Source organism: Danio rerio, chromosome 18, assembly GCF_049306965.1.
Source record: "Danio rerio strain Tuebingen ecotype United States chromosome 18, GRCz12tu, whole genome shotgun sequence".
NCBI classification, from domain to species: domain Eukaryota; kingdom Metazoa; phylum Chordata; class Actinopteri; order Cypriniformes; family Danionidae; genus Danio; species Danio rerio.
The window spans coordinates 20140686-20161062 of NC_133193.1; the positions used below are offsets into that span (position 1 = coordinate 20140686).

Sequence of the window (20377 nt, forward strand, 5' to 3'; positions counted from 1 at the left end):
TCATCATCTATTGATGTCGAATCACTTGTATGGAACTGTACATCACTTGGCTTCCATAGAAAGCTAGGCCCCTTTAGCCACCGTTCATTGTTCAAAAAAGATTCCACATTCAAGCCACGTGATGCATCGTCTGCTGGATTGTCTTTAGTTGGTACATACCTCCATTGTTGAGGCTGTGTTGCGTCTCTTATAAATGACACTCTGTTAGCAACAAATGTATGGAACCGTTTGTTCTCGTTCTTTATGTAATTGAGAACAGTTGTACTGTCGCTCCAAAAAACAGAATCCTCCAATGGAAGTTGCAACATCTTCTTTAACATAATGTCCATCTTCACAGCCAAGACAGCTGCTGTAAGTTCTAAACGTGGTATGGTCACATGTTTCAATGGTGTTACTCTGGACTTACCCATCAAAAATGACACATGAACCTTGTCTGCACCGTTCAGCATCTTCAGATAGGAAACTGTGCCATACCCAGTTTCACATGCATCTGCAAAGTGGTGTAAACAAGCATGACTGGGCAGTCCATAATCCACAGGTTTAAAACATCTGTTTACCTGAAATTCTGCAACCTTGTCCAACTCAACAATCCAATGAGTCCATTGCTTCTGGAAGGCAGATGGTATGGTATCATCCCAGGCTAATGTCTTTCTGCACAACTCCTGCAAGATGACTTTTGCAGGCAGAATAACAGGTGCAAGGAAACCCAAAGGATCATACACCGAGCTTACCACAGACAGAATGCCTCGTCTTGTACAAGGTTGAGTTTTCAAGGAAATCTTGAATTGAAAAGTGTCAGCATCCACACTCCACTGAAGACCTAATGCTCTTTCAACTGGCAACTTGTCTCGATCCAAATCCAACTGCTGTATATCCTTGGCCCGATTTTCCTGAGAGATCGATTGTAACACCTCCCGGCTATTACTGATCCACTTTGTCAAACGAAAACCTCCTTTCTGACAAAGACAAGTGAGATCTTTTGCCATAGATATGGCCTTCTCTTCACAAGAGACACTCTTCAAACAATCATCCACATAGAAGTTATTGTTGATCGTTTCAATTACCTCTAATGGAAAGTCACCTTCACTGTCCTTTGCGGTTTGCTTTAAAGCAAAGGATGCACAACTCGGAGAGGACACTGCACCAAAAAGATGAACTTTCATCCTGTAAGTAATGGGTTCCTTATTCAGTTCTCCACCAGGCCACCACAAGAAACGAAGAAAATCTACATCTTCTGCTGCAACTCTGACTTGATGAAACATCGCTTCTATGTCAGCCATAAAGGCTACTGGCTCCTGTCTAAATTTCAGTAAAACTCCAACCAGAGAACTGGTAAGATTAGGACCTTGCAATAAGTTATCATTAAGTGATGTTCCTTTATATGCTGCCCCACAGTCAAAAACCACTCTCAATGATTCCTTTTTAGGATGAAACACCCCGTGATGAGGGATGTACCAAACTTTACCATCCACTCGATCAAGTTGGCAATCAGGTACCTTCTCAGCATAGCCCTTGTGTATGACACCTTCAAGAAAGTAAGTATACTTCTCATGAAATTCTTGATTTATTTCCAATTTCCTTTTTAAACCAAGCAACCGTTGCTTAGCAACACCAAGATTATTTGGTAATGTGACATCAGACTTAAATGGTAATCTTAAGCTGTAATGTCCATCCTGATGCTTGACCGAATTGTTCATTATACTCATGAACTGAAGATCTTCCCTTGACATTTCCTTTTCATCAACAGTCTTCTCATTGAAATCATGATTAAACTGGTTGTTAAGCAGCTCCTCCAATCTAACAACAGAAATTCGGTTAACAGTAACATCAGAATGGCCAACTTCATTCCTATGTTCACTGTTTCCTTCCACAGTCCCATTAACAACCCACCCCAATAGGGTCTTAATGGCAAAAGGCCCATTACCTTGACTGTTAATAATCTTGTGTGGTTCCATCACATTAGCTGCATTAATTCCAATCAGTAAATCAACCTCTGCTTGAATGCAAGGTATCTTCACTTTATCCAGGTATGACCACTTGGATAACTCCTCTTGAGTTATGATGTTCTGAGAACTCACAGGCATTTTCTGTTGTGTGTAAACAGCAGGAAGTGGAAAGAAATTATTAGTGTTAAGACCACTGATTTCCAGACCATCAATAACACTGCAAGACACAGACTTTTCCTGACCCATAGTACGAAGCAGAATATTAATCTTCTTTCCATTCAAATTCAGCTCCTCTTGCAAGTGTTCAGAACAGAAAGTGGCCGAACTTCCTGGGTCCAAAAAAGCATATGTCTGCATCACCTTGTTACTTTTAATGGCCTTGACTTGAACTGGTATGATTGACATTAAAGTTCTTTCAGTCCCGGCCCCTGTGTGACCACAAGTTTGCACAGATGTATCTTTGCGCTTTTCTTCAGCCTGCTTCAGTATTACCTCTTTGCCATAAATATGCAGGATTGTGGGGTGTGTTTCTCCACAAATGTCACATTTCAGTCGATTCTCGCATCTTTTACTTTTATGCCCAGTTTTTAAACAGCCAAAACAAATTCCCTTGGCCTTCAGGAATTCAATCTTGTCACGTTGTGTTCTTTTCTTTAATGCAAAGCACCTTTCCAATAAATGCTGATTTTTGCAAAACAAACAGTCTCCATTAGACTTAGACACATGACAAGATTTTGGTTGTGCTAAAGCATCACTGAACTTCTTTGCTGGAATAGAAGTTGAAATGTCAGTAGCAAAACTACTTCTTGTAAAGGGTTTGTGTGGTTGAACCTTAAGTTTACCTGCACCATGCTTGTCTTGAATGTCACCAAAAACAGGATCAGATGCCATTTTAACCTGTTTTTCAATAAATTCAACAATGTCACAGAACTTTGGCCTGCCATGAACAGACTCCATTATCTGACAGGCTTTAGCTCTCCATTGCTCCCTCAATTTGTAAGGCAGCTTCAATACAACTGATTTCATGTTGCTAGGCATGTTAAGTTCTTGCATATATGAGAGTTCATCCATTGTATTACAACAAGTACGCAAAAACAAAGCATAAGCCTGCAATCCTTGCACATCTTCAGCCTTTAAAGTAGGCCACCCCAGGGCTTTCTCCATATAGGCTGTAGATACCTTAAACTCATTACCAAAATTTTCCTTCAACAACTTCTTGGCCATTGCATAGCCCTTTTCTGAAGACATATATTGGCAACTGCGAACAAGATCTTTAGGCTGCCCTTTTGTGAACTGCTCAAGGAAATACAACTGATCCTTTAAATTGGTTGTTTTTTGCTCAATGCCATGCTCAAATGCTCTAATGAATGGAATATACTGCAATGGGTCACCATCAAATGTTGGAATTTCCTTCTTTGGTAGAATACGAGGATTTGCTTGCTGTTGAACAAGATGCGCTGTTAATTCCTCCTGTTTTTTCAGAATTTCAAGCAAAGGATCACCCTGTGCAGGTAAGATATTTGTAGCATGCTGAATTATGGAGTCATGTTGTGTTTGAGCAGAACAGTTACCATTAGCATGTTCCGATGTTTGTTGATCAATCCATCCAATCCTTTGATCCTGTATTGCAGCTTGAGATGCAGAAACACCAGTGTATCCATCCAAATCCAGTGGCATTGAATCTATTGGGACATAGTCATTTGCATTGGGGTTTAAAGATGTTGTTTGAGAAGAAGAATTTGCAGTGACCACAACCTTTTCAATCTTCTTTGAAGATAAACTGCTTGAACATTTACTTTGTTGATCAAATTTCTGCAACACACTGATCCTTGCTGTGGAAGCTGCTATTTGAGCATCCAAGTCCAACTGCTCTTTTTTCCTTCTCAGTTCTTCCTCCTGAACTTCAATATCATGTTTAGCCTTTAATGCAGCAGCACGTGCCATGAGTGCGGCCTTTTCTGCCTCTGCTTGAATACAGGCAGATGATATGGATGAACTACTGCTGCTGCGTGCACTGCATTTACTGCGTTTTGAGGTAGCATGTGATACATTTGACACACTATCTCCAGGACCAACATCACTCTCTGGATTTTCCACTTCAGATATTTTGTGACCTTCTGATTTATCTGATAACCATTTATTTGTTCGTTCCAAAAACTCATTGTTTGATATCATTTTTGCTTTAAACCAGATATCATGTTTTTCACACTCTTCAACCGGTAAAATAACCAAAAGTGACTCATGAGTGTCTTTTGCCTCTGAACACAACCTCTTAAAATCCTCAAAGACCAAACGTACCTCAGGTTTGTATTCATTGTCATCACATATTAGTTTGTTAATTGACTCTTTTAGCTTTTGTGCCTTGTTTAGCTTTGCTTTTCTTAACTTCTGTAAAGTGTCTAGTTTTTCAACTAAAGCTTTAGCTGTTAATTTAACTGGTCTTTTTTCCCTTTCAGGCTCATTTTCAACAGAAGTTAAACCTTGATCAGTCACATCCACCATTTCAACATTCAAATTGATTTCATTTTCCATTTTGCAAATTGTAAAACCCAATAAACACACATAAGAAAAGTTCAGTCAGTCATGGGCAACCAATGCATTGGATTTACGCTTTAAACCTTATTGTGTGCACACATAGTTTCCATATGGCCATAATGATGATGTTGTTGCAACAAACATACCTATTGTGCTGTTTATCAAACGCGAAGAGATGAACGCAGCGTAGATTCACCTTAATGCAGGAAACCAGAAGAAAGCCGATCCAAACGAACTCACTCAGATGCTGAAGAAACGCTGTCCTCACGTGCAGCAAATGAAGCCTTGATCCAAACGAACGTCGCTGTCCTTGTCTGTAGAAACACCATGCCTTGCTGTCCACTCCAGCGGCGTCTCAATTGTCCCACGAAGCAAAGTTTTTGACTTTTGTGTAGCGGCTTACCAATGCCGCTATTGTTGGTAGAGTGAGCAAGTTTTTAACGCGTAAAAAGTCAGAGTCCGTAAGCAAATAGATGCAAATAAAAACATATTTATTGTCCAATCAACTTCCAATCAACAGAATTACTCAATCACTTTCCTTTATCTAAAAGCACACTTCCCTGTTTCCTTCAGTTACGAGACGATGCAATACGATACGGTCAAAAACTGTGTGCTTCCTACCAACACTGTCTTCCTCCATGCAGTGAAGCCACAGTTATATAGTGTCGTACTGACACCTTGTGGCCAATCGCCAATATACAATGTATGGCTCCTACAATGTGTAATAATTGATAGTTTTTTTGTTAAAAATTAACTAGAAAAACAAGGACTTCCGGTTATGGCGCGCACTGGTTAGTCACGCTAATTTGAGCTGATGCCAACTTCTCTTACATTCAAACCTTAAAAGAAGACCAAATCGAACCCGAACGTGATATGCATTAAAGGAAACACTCCTGCAAGGAACTATGCCGCCAAAAAATCTAAAGTCGGGACAACAGCCGAAATTTCAGCCGCAAACTGGCTCTGACAACATGGAACAAGCAAGCAAGCTAGCGGCTAATGAACAAAATGACGCTGACGGGAAAGACTCCACAAACTCAATTATTTCAGCCATACAAGCACTAAGGGATGATATGACTAAACATTCGACCGACATGCTTGAAGCTATTAATGGGTTGAAAACAGAATTGGTGTCACATTCCTAAAGAATCGGCGAAGCAGAGGACAGGATATCACAAACTGAGGAAGATGTTGCGACCCTTCACCAAAAGACAAAAAAACTGGAACAAACAGTCGAGACTTTAACTTACAAAATCCAAGATCTAGAAGATCGTGGACGTCGTTCAAATATAAGAATGATCGGACTACCCGAAAAGGCAGAAGGGACGGACACATGCGCTTTTCTGGAGGATTGGCTCCCCAAAATACTGACAGATTGCTTCACTACAGCTCCTACAATCGAGCGAGCACACCGAGTCGGACCAATAAATACGAATCGTCCCAGGCCAATAGTGATGAAGTTCTTGAATTATAAGGATCGCGAAAAAACACTTCGGGCGGCCAGGAAAGTAAAAGAACTCCGCTACGAAGGTCAGCAAATTAGCCTGTTCCTGGATTTATCTGCCGAGACCCGTCAACGCCAGCGATGCTTCGATGGAGTAAAAGCCCAGCTGAAATCCATGGACATCAGATACGGAATGCTCTATCCTGCTCACTTGATAGTGACCCACGCAGACAAGCGACGTATTTTCAAGACTGTCTCAGAAGTGGAGGAATTTATCCGCGGACTGGAAAGATCCACATAAACGAGACTATGATAAAGGTTTGAAAACTAAGGCTGGCATACATTTTTACTTTATTTTTATATGGACATCTTCTGGACATTACTCGTTTTGCCCCTCTGATAAAGACATTAATACGAATCTTATAGGCATGTATAATAAATCTGCCTACTGTAATGTCTTAAAAACATAAGGTTTTCCTTATATATTTTATTTTCCTTTTAATTTATAACAAGGGCAAAGTGTTTGGTTAATTCGAATTACTATAAATGTTCTCATCAGCTTAAATTGGTTACAAATTTACATAACTTAGCTCCACGCATCGTGGATCTATTGTTTTCCATAACTGGAATTTGAAACGGGGTTCTAATTGTGTGCATATTGTTCAGGGAAATGCACAATTGTTTAAATGGGTATCTTTTTTCTTTTTCTTTCTTTTTTTCTTTTCTTTCTTTCCTCCGATCAATAATCAAACAGTCAAATCATTTGACTCAAATATTACTATCTCCATTCAATACAAGCGTACACTTATATCTATATGTCAGATCTAAAATTTAGCAGTTGGAATGTAAGGGGATTAAATAAAATTGTAAAACTGAAACAGGTATTAGATAGGATTAAACAATTGAAGATTAACATACTATTCCTACAAGAAACGCATCTGTTAAAAGAAGACACAAGTCGAGTTTCAAAAAGATGGCCTGGTCAGGTTTTTTCTGCTCCATTTACCTCTCATGCCCGAGGGGTTATGATACTTATCCATAAATCGGTTCCTTTTCAGATGCATAAGCAATATATTGATCCACGGGGTAGATTCATAATTCTTAATGGACTAATCGCGAACACGCAAGTAACCCTAGTAAGTATATATGCTCCCAATGAGGATGATCCCTCTTTCTTTCAAAACATCTTCTATACATTATCTTCCTATTCAGGACAATATATAATTGGTGGAGACTTTAACTGTGTACTGGACATGAAACTTGATCGATCTACAGGCATAGACAACACTCATCATAAATCAAGGAAAATAATTAAAACATGTATAAAAGAGCTAAATCTAACTGAGGCCTGGAGACTTTTGAATTCTAATAAAAGAGAATATTCCTGTTTTTCAAATACCTATAAATCATATTCAAGGATTGATTATTTTCTGGTCTCTAGTACCCTGATATCAAAAATAGAAAGATGCTGTTATGATAGTATTTTACTATCTGACCATGCGCCAATCTCACTTACAATACAATTTAGTGATTTAAAGCCTACTCCATTTAGATTTAGATTCCAAACAAACTGGCTTCAAAGTTCTAAATTTGTGGACTTTATTGATAAAAGAATAGAAGAATATTTTACAATTAATATAGATCAGACAAGTGCTTCAACAAAATGGGAAGCATTTAAAGCGTATATAAGAGGTGAAATAATGAGCTACACGAGAAATAAATCCAAAGAATATTATAAAAAAATTGAGAACCTTGATCAACAAATCAAAGAATTGGAATTACAACTTTTTGAAAATAACGATGAAAATAAAAATAAAAAGCTTCTTTCATTAAAAGCGCAATACATCAAGCTGACTAGCAATAAAGTAGCTACAAACCTGATGTGGTTAAAACAATCATACTATGATCAAGGTGAAAAACCTGGAAAACTATTGGCTTGGAGAATAAAAAAGATACAAACAAGTAGGTCTATAAATTCTATCATATTAGATGATGGACAAACATCGACAGATCCATTGGAAATTAACAATGCATTTAAATTATATTATGAAAGATTATACAACTCAGAATGTTTAAATACAATGGTAGATCAAACTGACTTTTGTGATAAACTTAAATTTCCCCAATTGGCAGAAAATGTTAAATTAAATCTGGAAAACAATTTAAGTATTGAAGAATTAATAGATGCAGCACAAAGTATGAATAGTGGAAAGGCACCAGGACCCGATGGTTTGCCAATTGAAATTTACAAAACCTTTTCAAAAAAACTGATGCCCCATCTTTTGGAAATGTATACTGAATCATACGAAACAGGAATATTACCCCCATCACTGAGTTCAGCATTAATCACTCTTGTGTTAAAACCAGGTAAATCGCCAACAGATAAAGCATCTTATAGACCTATCTCTCTCATGTTCTGTGATACCAAAATATTATGTAAAGCATTGGCAAAAAGGATTGAAACTCATATACCAAACATTATAATGGATGATCAGAATGGATTTGTCCTGGGCAGACAGGCCTTCAATAATACTCGTAGAGTCTTAAATATACTATATAAAAAACAAAATTCCAAAGATCATGCAATTTTGTCCCTAGATGCTGAAAAAGCATTCGACAGGATCGAGTGGAATTACCTCTTTGATATACTTAAACGTTTTGGACTAGGAACAAATTATCTAAAATGGCTTAAACTATTATACAGTGAACCTAAAGCACAAGTTATAACTAATAATAATATTTCTGACTTATTTAATCTGAGCAGAGGTACAAGACAAGGATGCCCACTATCACCTCTGTTGTTTTTATTTGCAATTGAACCCCTGGCTATGACTATTAGGAAAAATCCAGATATAAAGGGTATGAAGATAGGAAAGAGGGATCATCGTATATCTTTGTTTGCAGATGACATTATTTTGTTTTTAACCAATTTGAAAAAATCCATCCCAGTGCTTACCAATATTATTGAAAAATTTGGAAAATTCTCTGGCTATAAAATAAATAATAGTAAAAGTAATCTGTTATTATTAAATGAGCAAGAGAGGAAAGGCCCCTTAAGTCATAAACAATTTGCCAACGAAATTAATGGTTTCTCTTATTTAGGGATTAAAATTACGCCTAATATAGACAACATAGTCCCCTCTAATTATGATCCTCTAATAAAGGGAGTCTTGGAATCTTTGGACAAATGGAGTGCAATGCCCATTTCGTTAGCAGGACGTATAAGTATAATTAAAATGTCAATCTTACCGAAATTTTTATACCTTTTTCAATCTATTCCCCTTCCATTACCTGATGCTTTCTTTTCTACTCTTAAAAAAGCCTTTACCAGATTCATATGGAATAATAAACGACCCCGTTTGCGTTTATCTCTTCTCTACCTGCCATACGACAGAGGAGGGCTTCAAGTGCCAAATATAAAACTATACTATTGGGCGACACAGCTTCGAACTGCTATGTATTATTTTTCCACAGACCAACCATCCTGGGTTGATATTGAAAAAGAAGAATTGTTACTTCCTATACAGTTATATCTACACTCTGACGATGTGAAAAAACTTAAAAAGTCCACTCCCAATCCCTTTCTTAGAAACACTCTATCTGTATGGCACGAGGCACATTTTTATTTAGATGAGGAAATATGCATCTCTCCATTTACACCAATATGGGGAAATAACTGTTTTATCCCTGGAAGAAATGACATGGGGTTTAAAAATTGGCAGATGAAAGGATTAAGTATGGTAAAAGACCTATACGAAGAAGGTACAGTTATGACCTTTCAACAGTTGATTTCAAAATATAATCTTCCCCATAAGCACTTCTTTAAATACCTTCAAATTAGAAGTTTTATATATTCAAAAATTAAAACCTACCTGGAGCCCCAATATTCTACATTAGTACAACTTATTTTAAATCACATAAATGATAGAGGAATGATATCCTTGCTTTATAAAACATTACTAGATAGATTTAAAGAAAACTCCCTATCATACCTTTCAGCATGGAAAAGAGACCTTCAAGTGGATATTACTGTTGAGGAATGGGAATATGCATGTCTTTCAGCTCAAACTCAAACCATTAATACCAGATGTAGAATACTACAATACAAATGGATGATGAGGACTTACATTACACCTGTAAAATTACACCGGATTAACCCGAATAACCCAGACTATTGCACAAAATGTAAAGATGAAATTGGTACTCTGCTTCACTGTATGTGGGATTGTGGAGAGCTGCAGTTGTTTTGGAAGGAGGTGCTTGGTGTGGTCTGTGAAATGGTTGGTGAATGTGTTCCTTTGGAACCAAAACTTTGTTTATTACATATATATCCTGAACATTTGTCAGTGAATGCAAACAAAAAAAAACTTATAGATTTCAGCTTTATACAAGCTAAACGTGTTATAGCTTTGGTATGGAAAAACACCCAAAGACCTGTTCTTGCACAATGGATAAAGGAAATGTCTAATAATCTTGCTCTTGAAAAATTAACATACGTGATCAGAGGTAAAGCAGAGACTTTTAAAAAAGTGTGGTCCCCTTTCAGTAGCTTTATAAATGGATAGAAAAAAAGGATGTCTCTGGAAAGATGACTGTAATTTAAAATTCAATGTAATAGTTTTTTTTATTTTTATTTTATTTATTTTGTGTATGTATGTGTATGTATGTATATGTGTATATATGTGTATATATATATGTGTGTGTGTATGTATATATATATATATATGTGTGTGTGTGTGTATATATATGTGCACATAAATTTTTTTTTTTTAAATATGTTTTTTTTTTTTTTTTTTTTTTGTATTTTTTTAAAGTATTGTATATTATTTTATGTTATAATTTATTTTAAATGTTATTTTAATTTAACAAATGTTGGGGTGGGAAAGTAGACTCTGAAATATCACAAGTTAACATTCTGTACTGTATGTTGGGTTTTGTATTATAATTAAAATCAATAAAAACAAAGTTGAGAAAAAAAAACTAGAAAAACAAGATACTGGAAAGAATTCAAGCTACTCTGGTGGTAATGGAATTACTGTTAAACTTTTCTTTTGAAACTAAATCTTTGCCTAGATCTCTTTGAGAGCTAATTTTAGCCTCATACTTGAAAAGAAAAAACCAGATAAAGAGGGCTCTTCATATCAGCCTTCTCAATAAGGATTTTAAATTGCTGTTTAAAGTGTTAGCTTTGAGATTAGAAAAAAATATTGCCTTTGATTATTGAAGTTGATCAAACTGGGTTTATTCATGGACAATACTCTGGTGATAAAATGGGAAAGTATTTAAAATATGTAATAATGACAAAACACTACTCTGTGGATCTCCTTACTTCTGGGTTTAGCAATACTTCCGTTGTAGCCCCAGCATTATGAAGCTGCAGGCATGGAGACCCAAACACATGCTCAAACGGCTAGTGTAACCCCGCCAGTCCTACACCACCAAACCCATTCCGAGCTGGGATCGAACCAGCGGCCTTCCACATGGAAGTTGGATGCTCTACACATATAATACAGTGTAAATTCACTAATGTTAATACCTGACCATCATAAACATTTTAATTCTGTGTAAACTCACAATTGTTGATCCTTGACCATCAAAAACATTTAATACAGTGTAAATTCACTATTGTTGATCCTGGACCAACATAAACTTTAATACAGCGTAAATTCACTATTGTTGATCCTGGACCATTAAATACATTTAATACAGTGTAAACTCACTAAAGGTGATCCTGGACCATCATAAACAATTTAATACAGTGTAAATTCAGTATTGTTGATCCTGGACCATCATTATTTTAATACAGTGTAAATTCACTATTGTTGATCCTGGAGCATTAAAAACATTTAACACTGTGTAAACTCACTAAAGGTGATCCTGGACCATCATAAACATTTTAATACAGCGTAAATTGACTATTGTTGATCCTGGACCATCAAAAACATTTAATAGTTTAAATTCACCAATGTTGATCCTGGACCATCATAAAGATTTCAACACAGTGTAAATTCAGTATTGTGGATCCTGGACCATCATTATTTTAATACAGTGTAAATTCACTAAAGGTGATCCTGGACCATCATTATTTTAATACAGTGTAAATTCACTAAAGGTGATCCTGGACCATCAGAAACATTTAAATACAGTATTGTTGATCCTGTACCATCATTATTTTAATACAGTGTAAATTCACTATTGTTGATCCTGGACCACCATAAACATTTATATATATTTTTTCTGAATATCTTTAGAGTTTGATCATTTTATTACACAAGACATTCGAAGATTGATGTTCTGAGTACTGAGAGAGAGGGTCAGTATTACAAGAGAGAGCACTTTACCACTAGGCTACTAGAATTGATTATTGATCACAGTTTGAGTTCCCTAGTGTTGATCCTGGACCATCATAAACATTTTAATACAGAGTAAATTCACTATTGTTGATCCTGGACCAACAAAAACTTTTTAATATTTTTTTTTCTCAATATCTTTAGAGTTTGATCATTTTTATTACACAAGACAACTGACGAGGGTTACTCTGAGAACTAGCAGAGAGGAAAGATCAGCAAGACACATGGGATGGCAATCGAACTTGAATCACCTTGATCAGACCAGTGTTACAAGCCACAGTACTTTACCACTAGGCTACTGGAAAAGGTTGTTTCCTCACAATTTAAGTTGCCTAGTGTTGATCCTGGACCATCATTAACATTTTAATACAGTGTAAATTCACTGTTGTTCATTCTGAACCATCATCATTTTAATAAAGTGTAAATTCACAAATGTTGATCCCGGACCATTAAAAACATTTAATACAGTTTAAATTCAATATTGTTGATCGTGGACAATTACCATTTAATACATTGTAAATTCACTACAGCTAGACTTAACAACGCTTAGTTTAAGCAAATTTGATGAACGCGATCATGCATGTTGAATCTGAAGTGAGTCGCTCCGGCTGTGCTGTCCTGGGCGTGTTGTGTGTGTGCGTGAGTGTATGTCTGTGTCTATTTCGTTTCCTAGCAAAAAGAACAAACACCTAAACGACACAGATTTCGCCATCCATATCCCTAAAAGTTGTTAAAATGTTTAGAAATGTTGTGACTAAAGTCCCTGCAAGAATTAGTCTTTGGTGCGACATAACGCATACTTCCAGTGCGTGCCTTTTATGTACTCCTTTGATGCTTCTTACATCCCTGTGGCAGAACCAGTGGCAACAAAATTAGGCACCGAAGTGCATATGCTGATTCAGTGATCCTGCTTGTGATCATGCCTGTTCTCACTCTCAGCTCACATTATTCAAAAGAAAAGGTCCACATTAACACAAGGTCCCCTGATAATGTCAACAGACTGGACTGTCTTAGCACCTGGCTAAATGTAAAGGAGGACTAAGCAAAATATTTTTTTTTTGCAGTCCACTTTGAATCCAATATGGAATTCAATTTTTTCTTTATTGGCATTGAATGTTTTGAAATTCACATGGCACTAACATGCCTGTGTTTTTATTTCTGTAATAAATATGGCTGTCAAGTTGGGATCTTGCTGGTTTATTGTGGGTATGTTGTTTACATGAGGAAATCTGTGTTATAAGTTAAACAAAATTCTAAAAATTCTAAACAAATATATTTACAATTTGAATTGTTTTTTGTCTGGCGTTTACATTAATTTTACTTTTGAATAGCCAAAATGACAAGTTTCAGTCTTTTAAATGTAATTAATCATGATTAATTAGGTTTTTTAATCGATTGACAGCACTAATAATATTTACATACATACATACATACTTTATTATTATTTCTGTATATATTCAGAAGATTATTAAGGGATATCATGTGAGAGGTGAATTTAGGAGTTTTACACTCGTGAATATTATTATTTTATCAACTCTATTCAGTCAAATATAAATCACTCTTGCAGGTAGGTTTAGTGCTGTGACCGAATATCTTCAGATAAGAAAATGTCTCACACTCAATCCTATGTTAAATAAACTGAAGCAGCTGAGGAGACAAAGGTTTCTGCTAAAAGTTTCTCTAAACCAACAGAAACTGGTTATTTTCAATAGATGTATATGTTAAACCTTTAAAAATACCAACACACACACAGACAAAGTCAATGCAGAGGGTGCGGTTTTCCGATTATTTTATTGGCTTGACAATTGTTACATATGTACCTCCAAAGCATTTGTGATGTTTACATTAAATAGGACATACTGTATGAAAACAATTAACATAGTAATGGTGGTTTTTCTAATGAATAATAATTAAGAGCACATTAAACAATCATCTTTAGGATAAAACAATAGTAATAAATACTTTATCTTATAGTTAACAAACTAAGATTCATTCATAAACAATTTAGAATCCTGTGTGTGTGCATGCGCTTTCAGCTGATGGTTGCTTAGCAACGACAGTCACAGAATGTGTTCTATATTAGTGTTCCATACTAGAGCAGCGCATCAGCCAGCATTCAGGACAGTAACTTGGTGGATCACACAGCTACTGTACGAATAGACAAATCTGTGATTGTGAAGGACTCGTTCGCTATGGATGCTCACTTAAATCAGTCTTCAGACAACCATAATCGCGAGTGGTCATTGGTTGTTCTGACTTTGGACCCAAAGGTGAACGTACAAGAACTGATTGAGTCAATGAAACAGTTCACCCAAATCCACTCTTTGGATCTGTCCTATGATGAAGACAATAATTGCAGATCCATTTATGTGACTTTTGAGCATTCAGGACGGGAACAGGAACCTCATCCTGTGCTCCCCACATACCACTATATTGAGCGGAAGACACTGCTTGTGAGCAATCTGCACCCAATGGTCACCGAACAACAGCTTATTGAAAAGTTTGGTCCATTGGGGTCCATCTCGACTGTGCAAGTGTGCAGAAACAACATCGTCTCTCCTGTGTATGCCTTTGTGACTTTCCATCATCGACGTGATGCAGTGCGAGCACAAAAAGCTCTGAACTTCACTCATTTACTGAATAAACCTCTGATCATCATGTGGGGCCCAGACAAGACAACTGAGGTCCTCTCAGATTATGACAGCAGCTCTCAAAGACAAACAGAGGAGAGAGAGGCAGCTGGAGAAACAGAGGAGAAAAAGACCAGTGGAGAAACAGAGAGAGAAGCAGCTGGAGAAACAGAGGAGAGAGCGAACAGCGAGTCTTCATGGAGAAGAAGGATCTCCAACAATGTGAAAAGTGCTGTGAAAGCCACGGTAAGCAGTCCAGCAACCTGGGTCGGAGTCAGCATAGGTGTCTGTGCTGCTTATGCCTACTTCAGGAGCAGGAGCTAGTGTGGACACATTCTAAAAGGTAATTTATCTCATTTAAGTGACATGACATCTGGCTGAGCTTAGTAACACATATGTTTATATAGAATTCTCTGTGGGTCAGAGGTCATGTTAATTCATACTCAAATTCAGGTTCATTTAGACATCGACACTGATTTTCTTGACTCTGTTCTTTTCCAGACGAGAAGGCCTGCCTCACAATCTCCACTCATCATCCCCAGAGTGACTAATCACTGCTCCAGAAAGAAGAGTGACCGATCACCGCTCCAGACAGTGTAGTGTGACCGATCACTCATTCTGACTGAGAACAGTGATTGGTCACTCCACTTTGCAATTTCAGCTTGATTTCCCCAGCAGGCCAAACACTTGCAATAAATGTGAATTGAATAAACTTAAGTCTTGTGTGTCTCTCATTCAGCAGTAAAGCTCAGCCTGTTGTAATTTATATCCATCCAAGAGAAGCATGGCAGCACTTTGTTCCAGACACAGAAGTAAACAACAGGATTTTCTTCACATCTATTGATGTGTTAGACAATAATTTATCGACCGTTTGAAAAGAAGGACTGCATCAAAGAACAATCAAATGTAGAATTGCCAGCTTTAAATCAGGACTTCCATTACAATGTGCAGTGGGTCCTAATAATGTCAGTACAGGAAGATATTCTGAAGAATGTTGAAAAAAAGCAGCCGTTGGCTTCCATAGTATTTTTCGTTCCTACTATTGTGGTTTTTTTCGGTACCACTTTATTTTGATGGTCCATTTGAGTATTAGTAGACTGTCTGCCCAATATCTGCTGATACTGCTGCTTTAATAGACATTTAACTGACTATAAGAAACTCTGCAAGTACATGTCAACTTACCCTTACCCCAACCCAACGGTCTACTGAGAATTACTGTAGTTGGCATGTACTGTAGATGCAATGTAACTTAAATTCAACAAACTGACCAGCAAAATAAAGTTTGGCCAATTTTTTACAACATTTTTCAAAATACCTTCTTTTGTGTTCAACAGAAGAAATTCAAGGGTTTGGAACCACTTGTGTGTAAGTGAATGAGTAAATGTTCATTTCTGTGTTAACTGTCCTTTAAATGCTGGCTTAACATATGTAAGATTGAATCTGAAGGGAGTCGCTCCGGCTGCCTGTGTTGAGTGTGTGTATGTGTGTGTGTGTGTGTGTGTGTGTGTGCGTGCACACGTTTCCTAGAAACAAGAACAAATGCCTAAACATCCGATGTTGCTGTCCATATCCCTCAAAGTTATTTAAATGTTTAAAAATGTAAGAATTCTTTGAAGTCTTTGGTGTGATACAACGCGTACCAGTGCGAGCCTTTGATGTACCACTTGATGCTTCTTACTTCCTTTTCGCAGCACCAGTGGCAACAAAATTACGCACAAAAATTCATATGCTTATTCAGTGATTGTAAGAGACTGTTCTCACTCTCAGCTCACATCATTCAAAACAAAAGGGCCTCATTGTCCTCAGATAATGTCAACAGACTGGACTGTCTTAGCAACTGGCTGTTTGTATTCAATACTTTATTATTATTATAATTTTCCATTTTCCACATCTGCAATGCCTCTATTTTAGCATTTTTTTGCAGTTCACTTAGAATCCAACATGGAAATCATTGTTTTCTTTATTGGCATTGATTGTTTTGAAATTCACATGGCACTAACATGCATGTGTTTTTATTTCTGTAATAAATATGGCTGTCAAGCCGAGATCTTGCTGGTTTATTGTGGGTATGTTGTTTACATGAGGAAATCTGTGTTACAAGTTAAACAAAAATTCTAGTAAACAAATATATTTTGAGTTTAAATAGTTTTTTTTTGTCTTGCGTTTACATTAATGTTACATTTGAATAGCCAAAATGACAAGTTTCAGTCTTTTATATGTGATTTATTGTGATTAATTGCAAAAAAGTGTGATTAATTAGTTAATTTGTTTAATCGATAAACAGTACTGATTTAAATACAGTGTAAATTCAATATAGTTGATCCTGGACCATCATAATAATTTTAAAACAGTTTATTTTTCTAAATATATTTAGAGTTTCCTTACTTGTATTACATAGGACAGTAGAGACCAGACAGGAACATTAAGAAGCTGTGAGAGTAAAAGGATCAGCAAGGCCCACGAGGTGGGATTCAAACTCAGGCCACCTTAATCAACACAGTGTTATAAGCCAGTACACTTTACCACTAGGCTATATGCAATGATATTTAATTAAAGTTTGAGTTCCCTAGTGTTTATTCACGAGTATCATAAACATTTTGATATAGTGTAAATTCACTATTGTTGATCCTGGACCATCATAAACATTTTACAGTTTTTTTTATTGTTTTGCCACAAATTTAAGATTCCTAATATCAATTTTCAAAACTCTAGACACAAAACTCTAAACAGTCACTACTTCTAACACAGACTCTCCAGTGCTCAAAACTCTGCATGCTGCGTTCATTTCATTAAAGAGGTCTTGCATTTGCAGGATTATTGATTCACATAATCTTTTTATCATACAAATTCTACAGGAACACAACTTTCAGTCAACAGCACACAAGAAGCACATTGTTTCAATAAACAAGCTTTAATAATCATTAAATATTGTTGTTTAAGTGAAGTTTATGTATAAACAAATTTCGAGAGGATCACGTGCTTATGATTGCTAGCAGCTGACCCGCATTATCTAATTCACTACGATCCAATCAGATGACTCCTAAACTACTATAAATACCCAGGGGTTTATTCCATTACTATCTTCGTTTTGAAGAGGCAGCTTCACCGTAGCTAGCTCCGTTGAAGAACCTACTCTAAACCAGCATGGACAACCAAAGCAGCTACCAGCTACCATCTACCACCTACCAGCTACAATCTACCAGCTACCATCTACAAATTACCAGCTATAATCTACAAGCTACTAGCTATAATTTACAAGCTACAATCAACAGCAGCAGCAGCAACAACAACAACAACTACTACTATTACTACTTAAAAACAACTCCAACAATTGCATCAACAACTTCAACAAAACATCAAACCTTCCACTTCAACGCATCTGCTGTGTCTTCAACCCTATTCTCCAGCAAATGACAGCCAAAACTTCAAAGCCATTGCAATGAAACTGAACCATTACCTTTTTCCTAGCGGTGCACATGCTATGCACATGAAGGGAAGCTTTGCAAAATAACTTTACCAAACATTTAGACTAAAACATTTATAAATCTTTTGAAAAACAAGACTAGCATAAACAATGATTTTAACTAAAGATACTTGCCTCTTGCCCGTCCACTGATCCATAACATTTAACAGCTTGTTTGCTGGAATGTTCAGCAGAGCAACAGCTCAAGTCAAACAATGGTGAACTTGATCAACAAAATGGCCGCCGGGCTTTTTCACCTTTGGCACGCTTGACAGGCTCTCCTTTAAGCCAATAGCTGTAAGGAGAAGCGTCACCATCCAATAAGCTCTCTGGAGAAGGTCCCGCCCTCCCTCTTGACTCTGTTGCAAGTCTTATGAATGAATTTGGGCCAGACACGCTTGTGAATGAAGTTAAGGTACCAACAATATTATTTATGGATTAAAGTAAAGCCAATTACTAACATTCCATTCACAGTTTTACTAAGTGGTGACATCGCCCTTGAAGTCTTATAGAGTTCAGAGTTTGATGTTAGCAATTGAAAAAAAGTATAAATAAATAAATAAATAAAAAAATAAAAAGTAAAAAAAGGTATAAAATTATAAAATAATAAATTATACTTCCTGTTTGGCTGCTATGAATAGGAGGACATTTCTGACAACGGATCTTCCATAAACACTTCCAAGACCACCAGACAAACCATACCCCTTATCCTCTGCTCTCCATCCATTTGCCATTCTGAGGGGAGATGAATGCTCACCTCTACCATCCTTGCACGTAGCGACATCAAGCTATCAGACCATGCATTAATAAAAAGACCATGACATTTGGCTGCAGAACCTGACCCTCATCCAACCCATTACATTTTATATGCACTTCAAATACAATCACACTCTACATAAAGGATGCATTTCCACTCACATAGCTCACATCCTTGATGCCATATTTCTCAAATTGCTTGAATTGCATGTCACCCAGATACTAACTTCTGAATTCAGGTCTAACCCAAGGATCTAACCCGGGCGTTTCAGCTCTCCCTTCCTTAACCTTATTCTGCTCCAATCTACAATCTGCGACTACCGAACCTGCAACAGTGGATTCGTTAATCAAAAAGGAATCGATAATAAATTTATGATAGTACCATTCTTGCCCCACTGTTCAGCGTTCTTGTATTAGTCCCATTGACATTGCGTCTTGAGAATTCTCTAGCAAAAAACCTTGATTAATGGTCTCCGCTCCTCACAATTCTATATTCCTAGCATTAACAGCACCATTCCATCAGACGAATACTCGCTGAATTATCATGATATAGACCAAGCAATTTCGCTCATCAGTTTAGCCGGTCGCAATGCTTGGCTTGCAAAAAATTGACATTTCATCCGCCTTTAAAATCATGCCAATTCACCCAGACTTCTGGCACCTTTTGGCATTCATTGGCGCTCACAATTTTACTTTGCAGTCCGATAAACTTTCGGCTGCAAAAGTAGTCCTAAAATTTCTATATGCTTTCAGAAGCATTATGCTGGATTTTATCTAATAACTACGAAATCCCGCATATCATCCATCTCCTCGATGATTTTCTCCTTATTTCACCACCTTCTTCACCTCCAGCTAAACACCTATCGATCACCCAAAAGGTTTTCGAAAATCTAGGCATCCCCCTCGCAGAGGAGAAAACAGCCGGTCCCAGCACTTCCATAGAATTTCTGGGCATCAACTTAGATTCGAATAAATTTCAAGCATCCCTTCCCAAAGGAAAGATCGACCGTATAATCTATCTCAAATTTTCCTCGAGAAACAATCATGCACCAAACGCGAACTGCTATCTATTCTGGGGCATTTCAATTTCGCGATGCGCATAATTCCCCAAGGCCGCCCGTTTATTACTCACCTCCTTCAGCTCTCCTCCTCGGTCCCCGGTTTAGAAGATACCATATATCTTCCTAAACCCAGTCGCAATAAACTAAGCTTATGGATCTCCTTCCTTAAGCAATGGAACGGCTGTTCCTTTT

General features: G+C 37.0%; 2 protein-coding genes across 4 annotated transcripts in view; one reads left to right on the top strand and one right to left on the bottom strand.

Annotated features, from left to right (window-relative positions):
* The window catches only part of tgm2l (transglutaminase 2, like), a 170631-nt gene that overhangs the window by 64659 nt on the left and 85595 nt on the right, over positions 1-20377 (bottom strand). The gene's annotated exons all lie outside the window — the stretch shown is intronic.
* LOC108179987 (uncharacterized) lies at positions 12415-18906 on the top strand. Its single transcript, XM_073929972.1, has 2 exons — positions 12415-15248; positions 15407-18906. The coding sequence occupies exon 1, from the start codon at positions 14468-14470 to the stop codon at positions 15227-15229; it is 762 nt and encodes a 253-aa protein (XP_073786073.1). The 5' UTR covers positions 12415-14467; the 3' UTR covers positions 15230-15248; positions 15407-18906.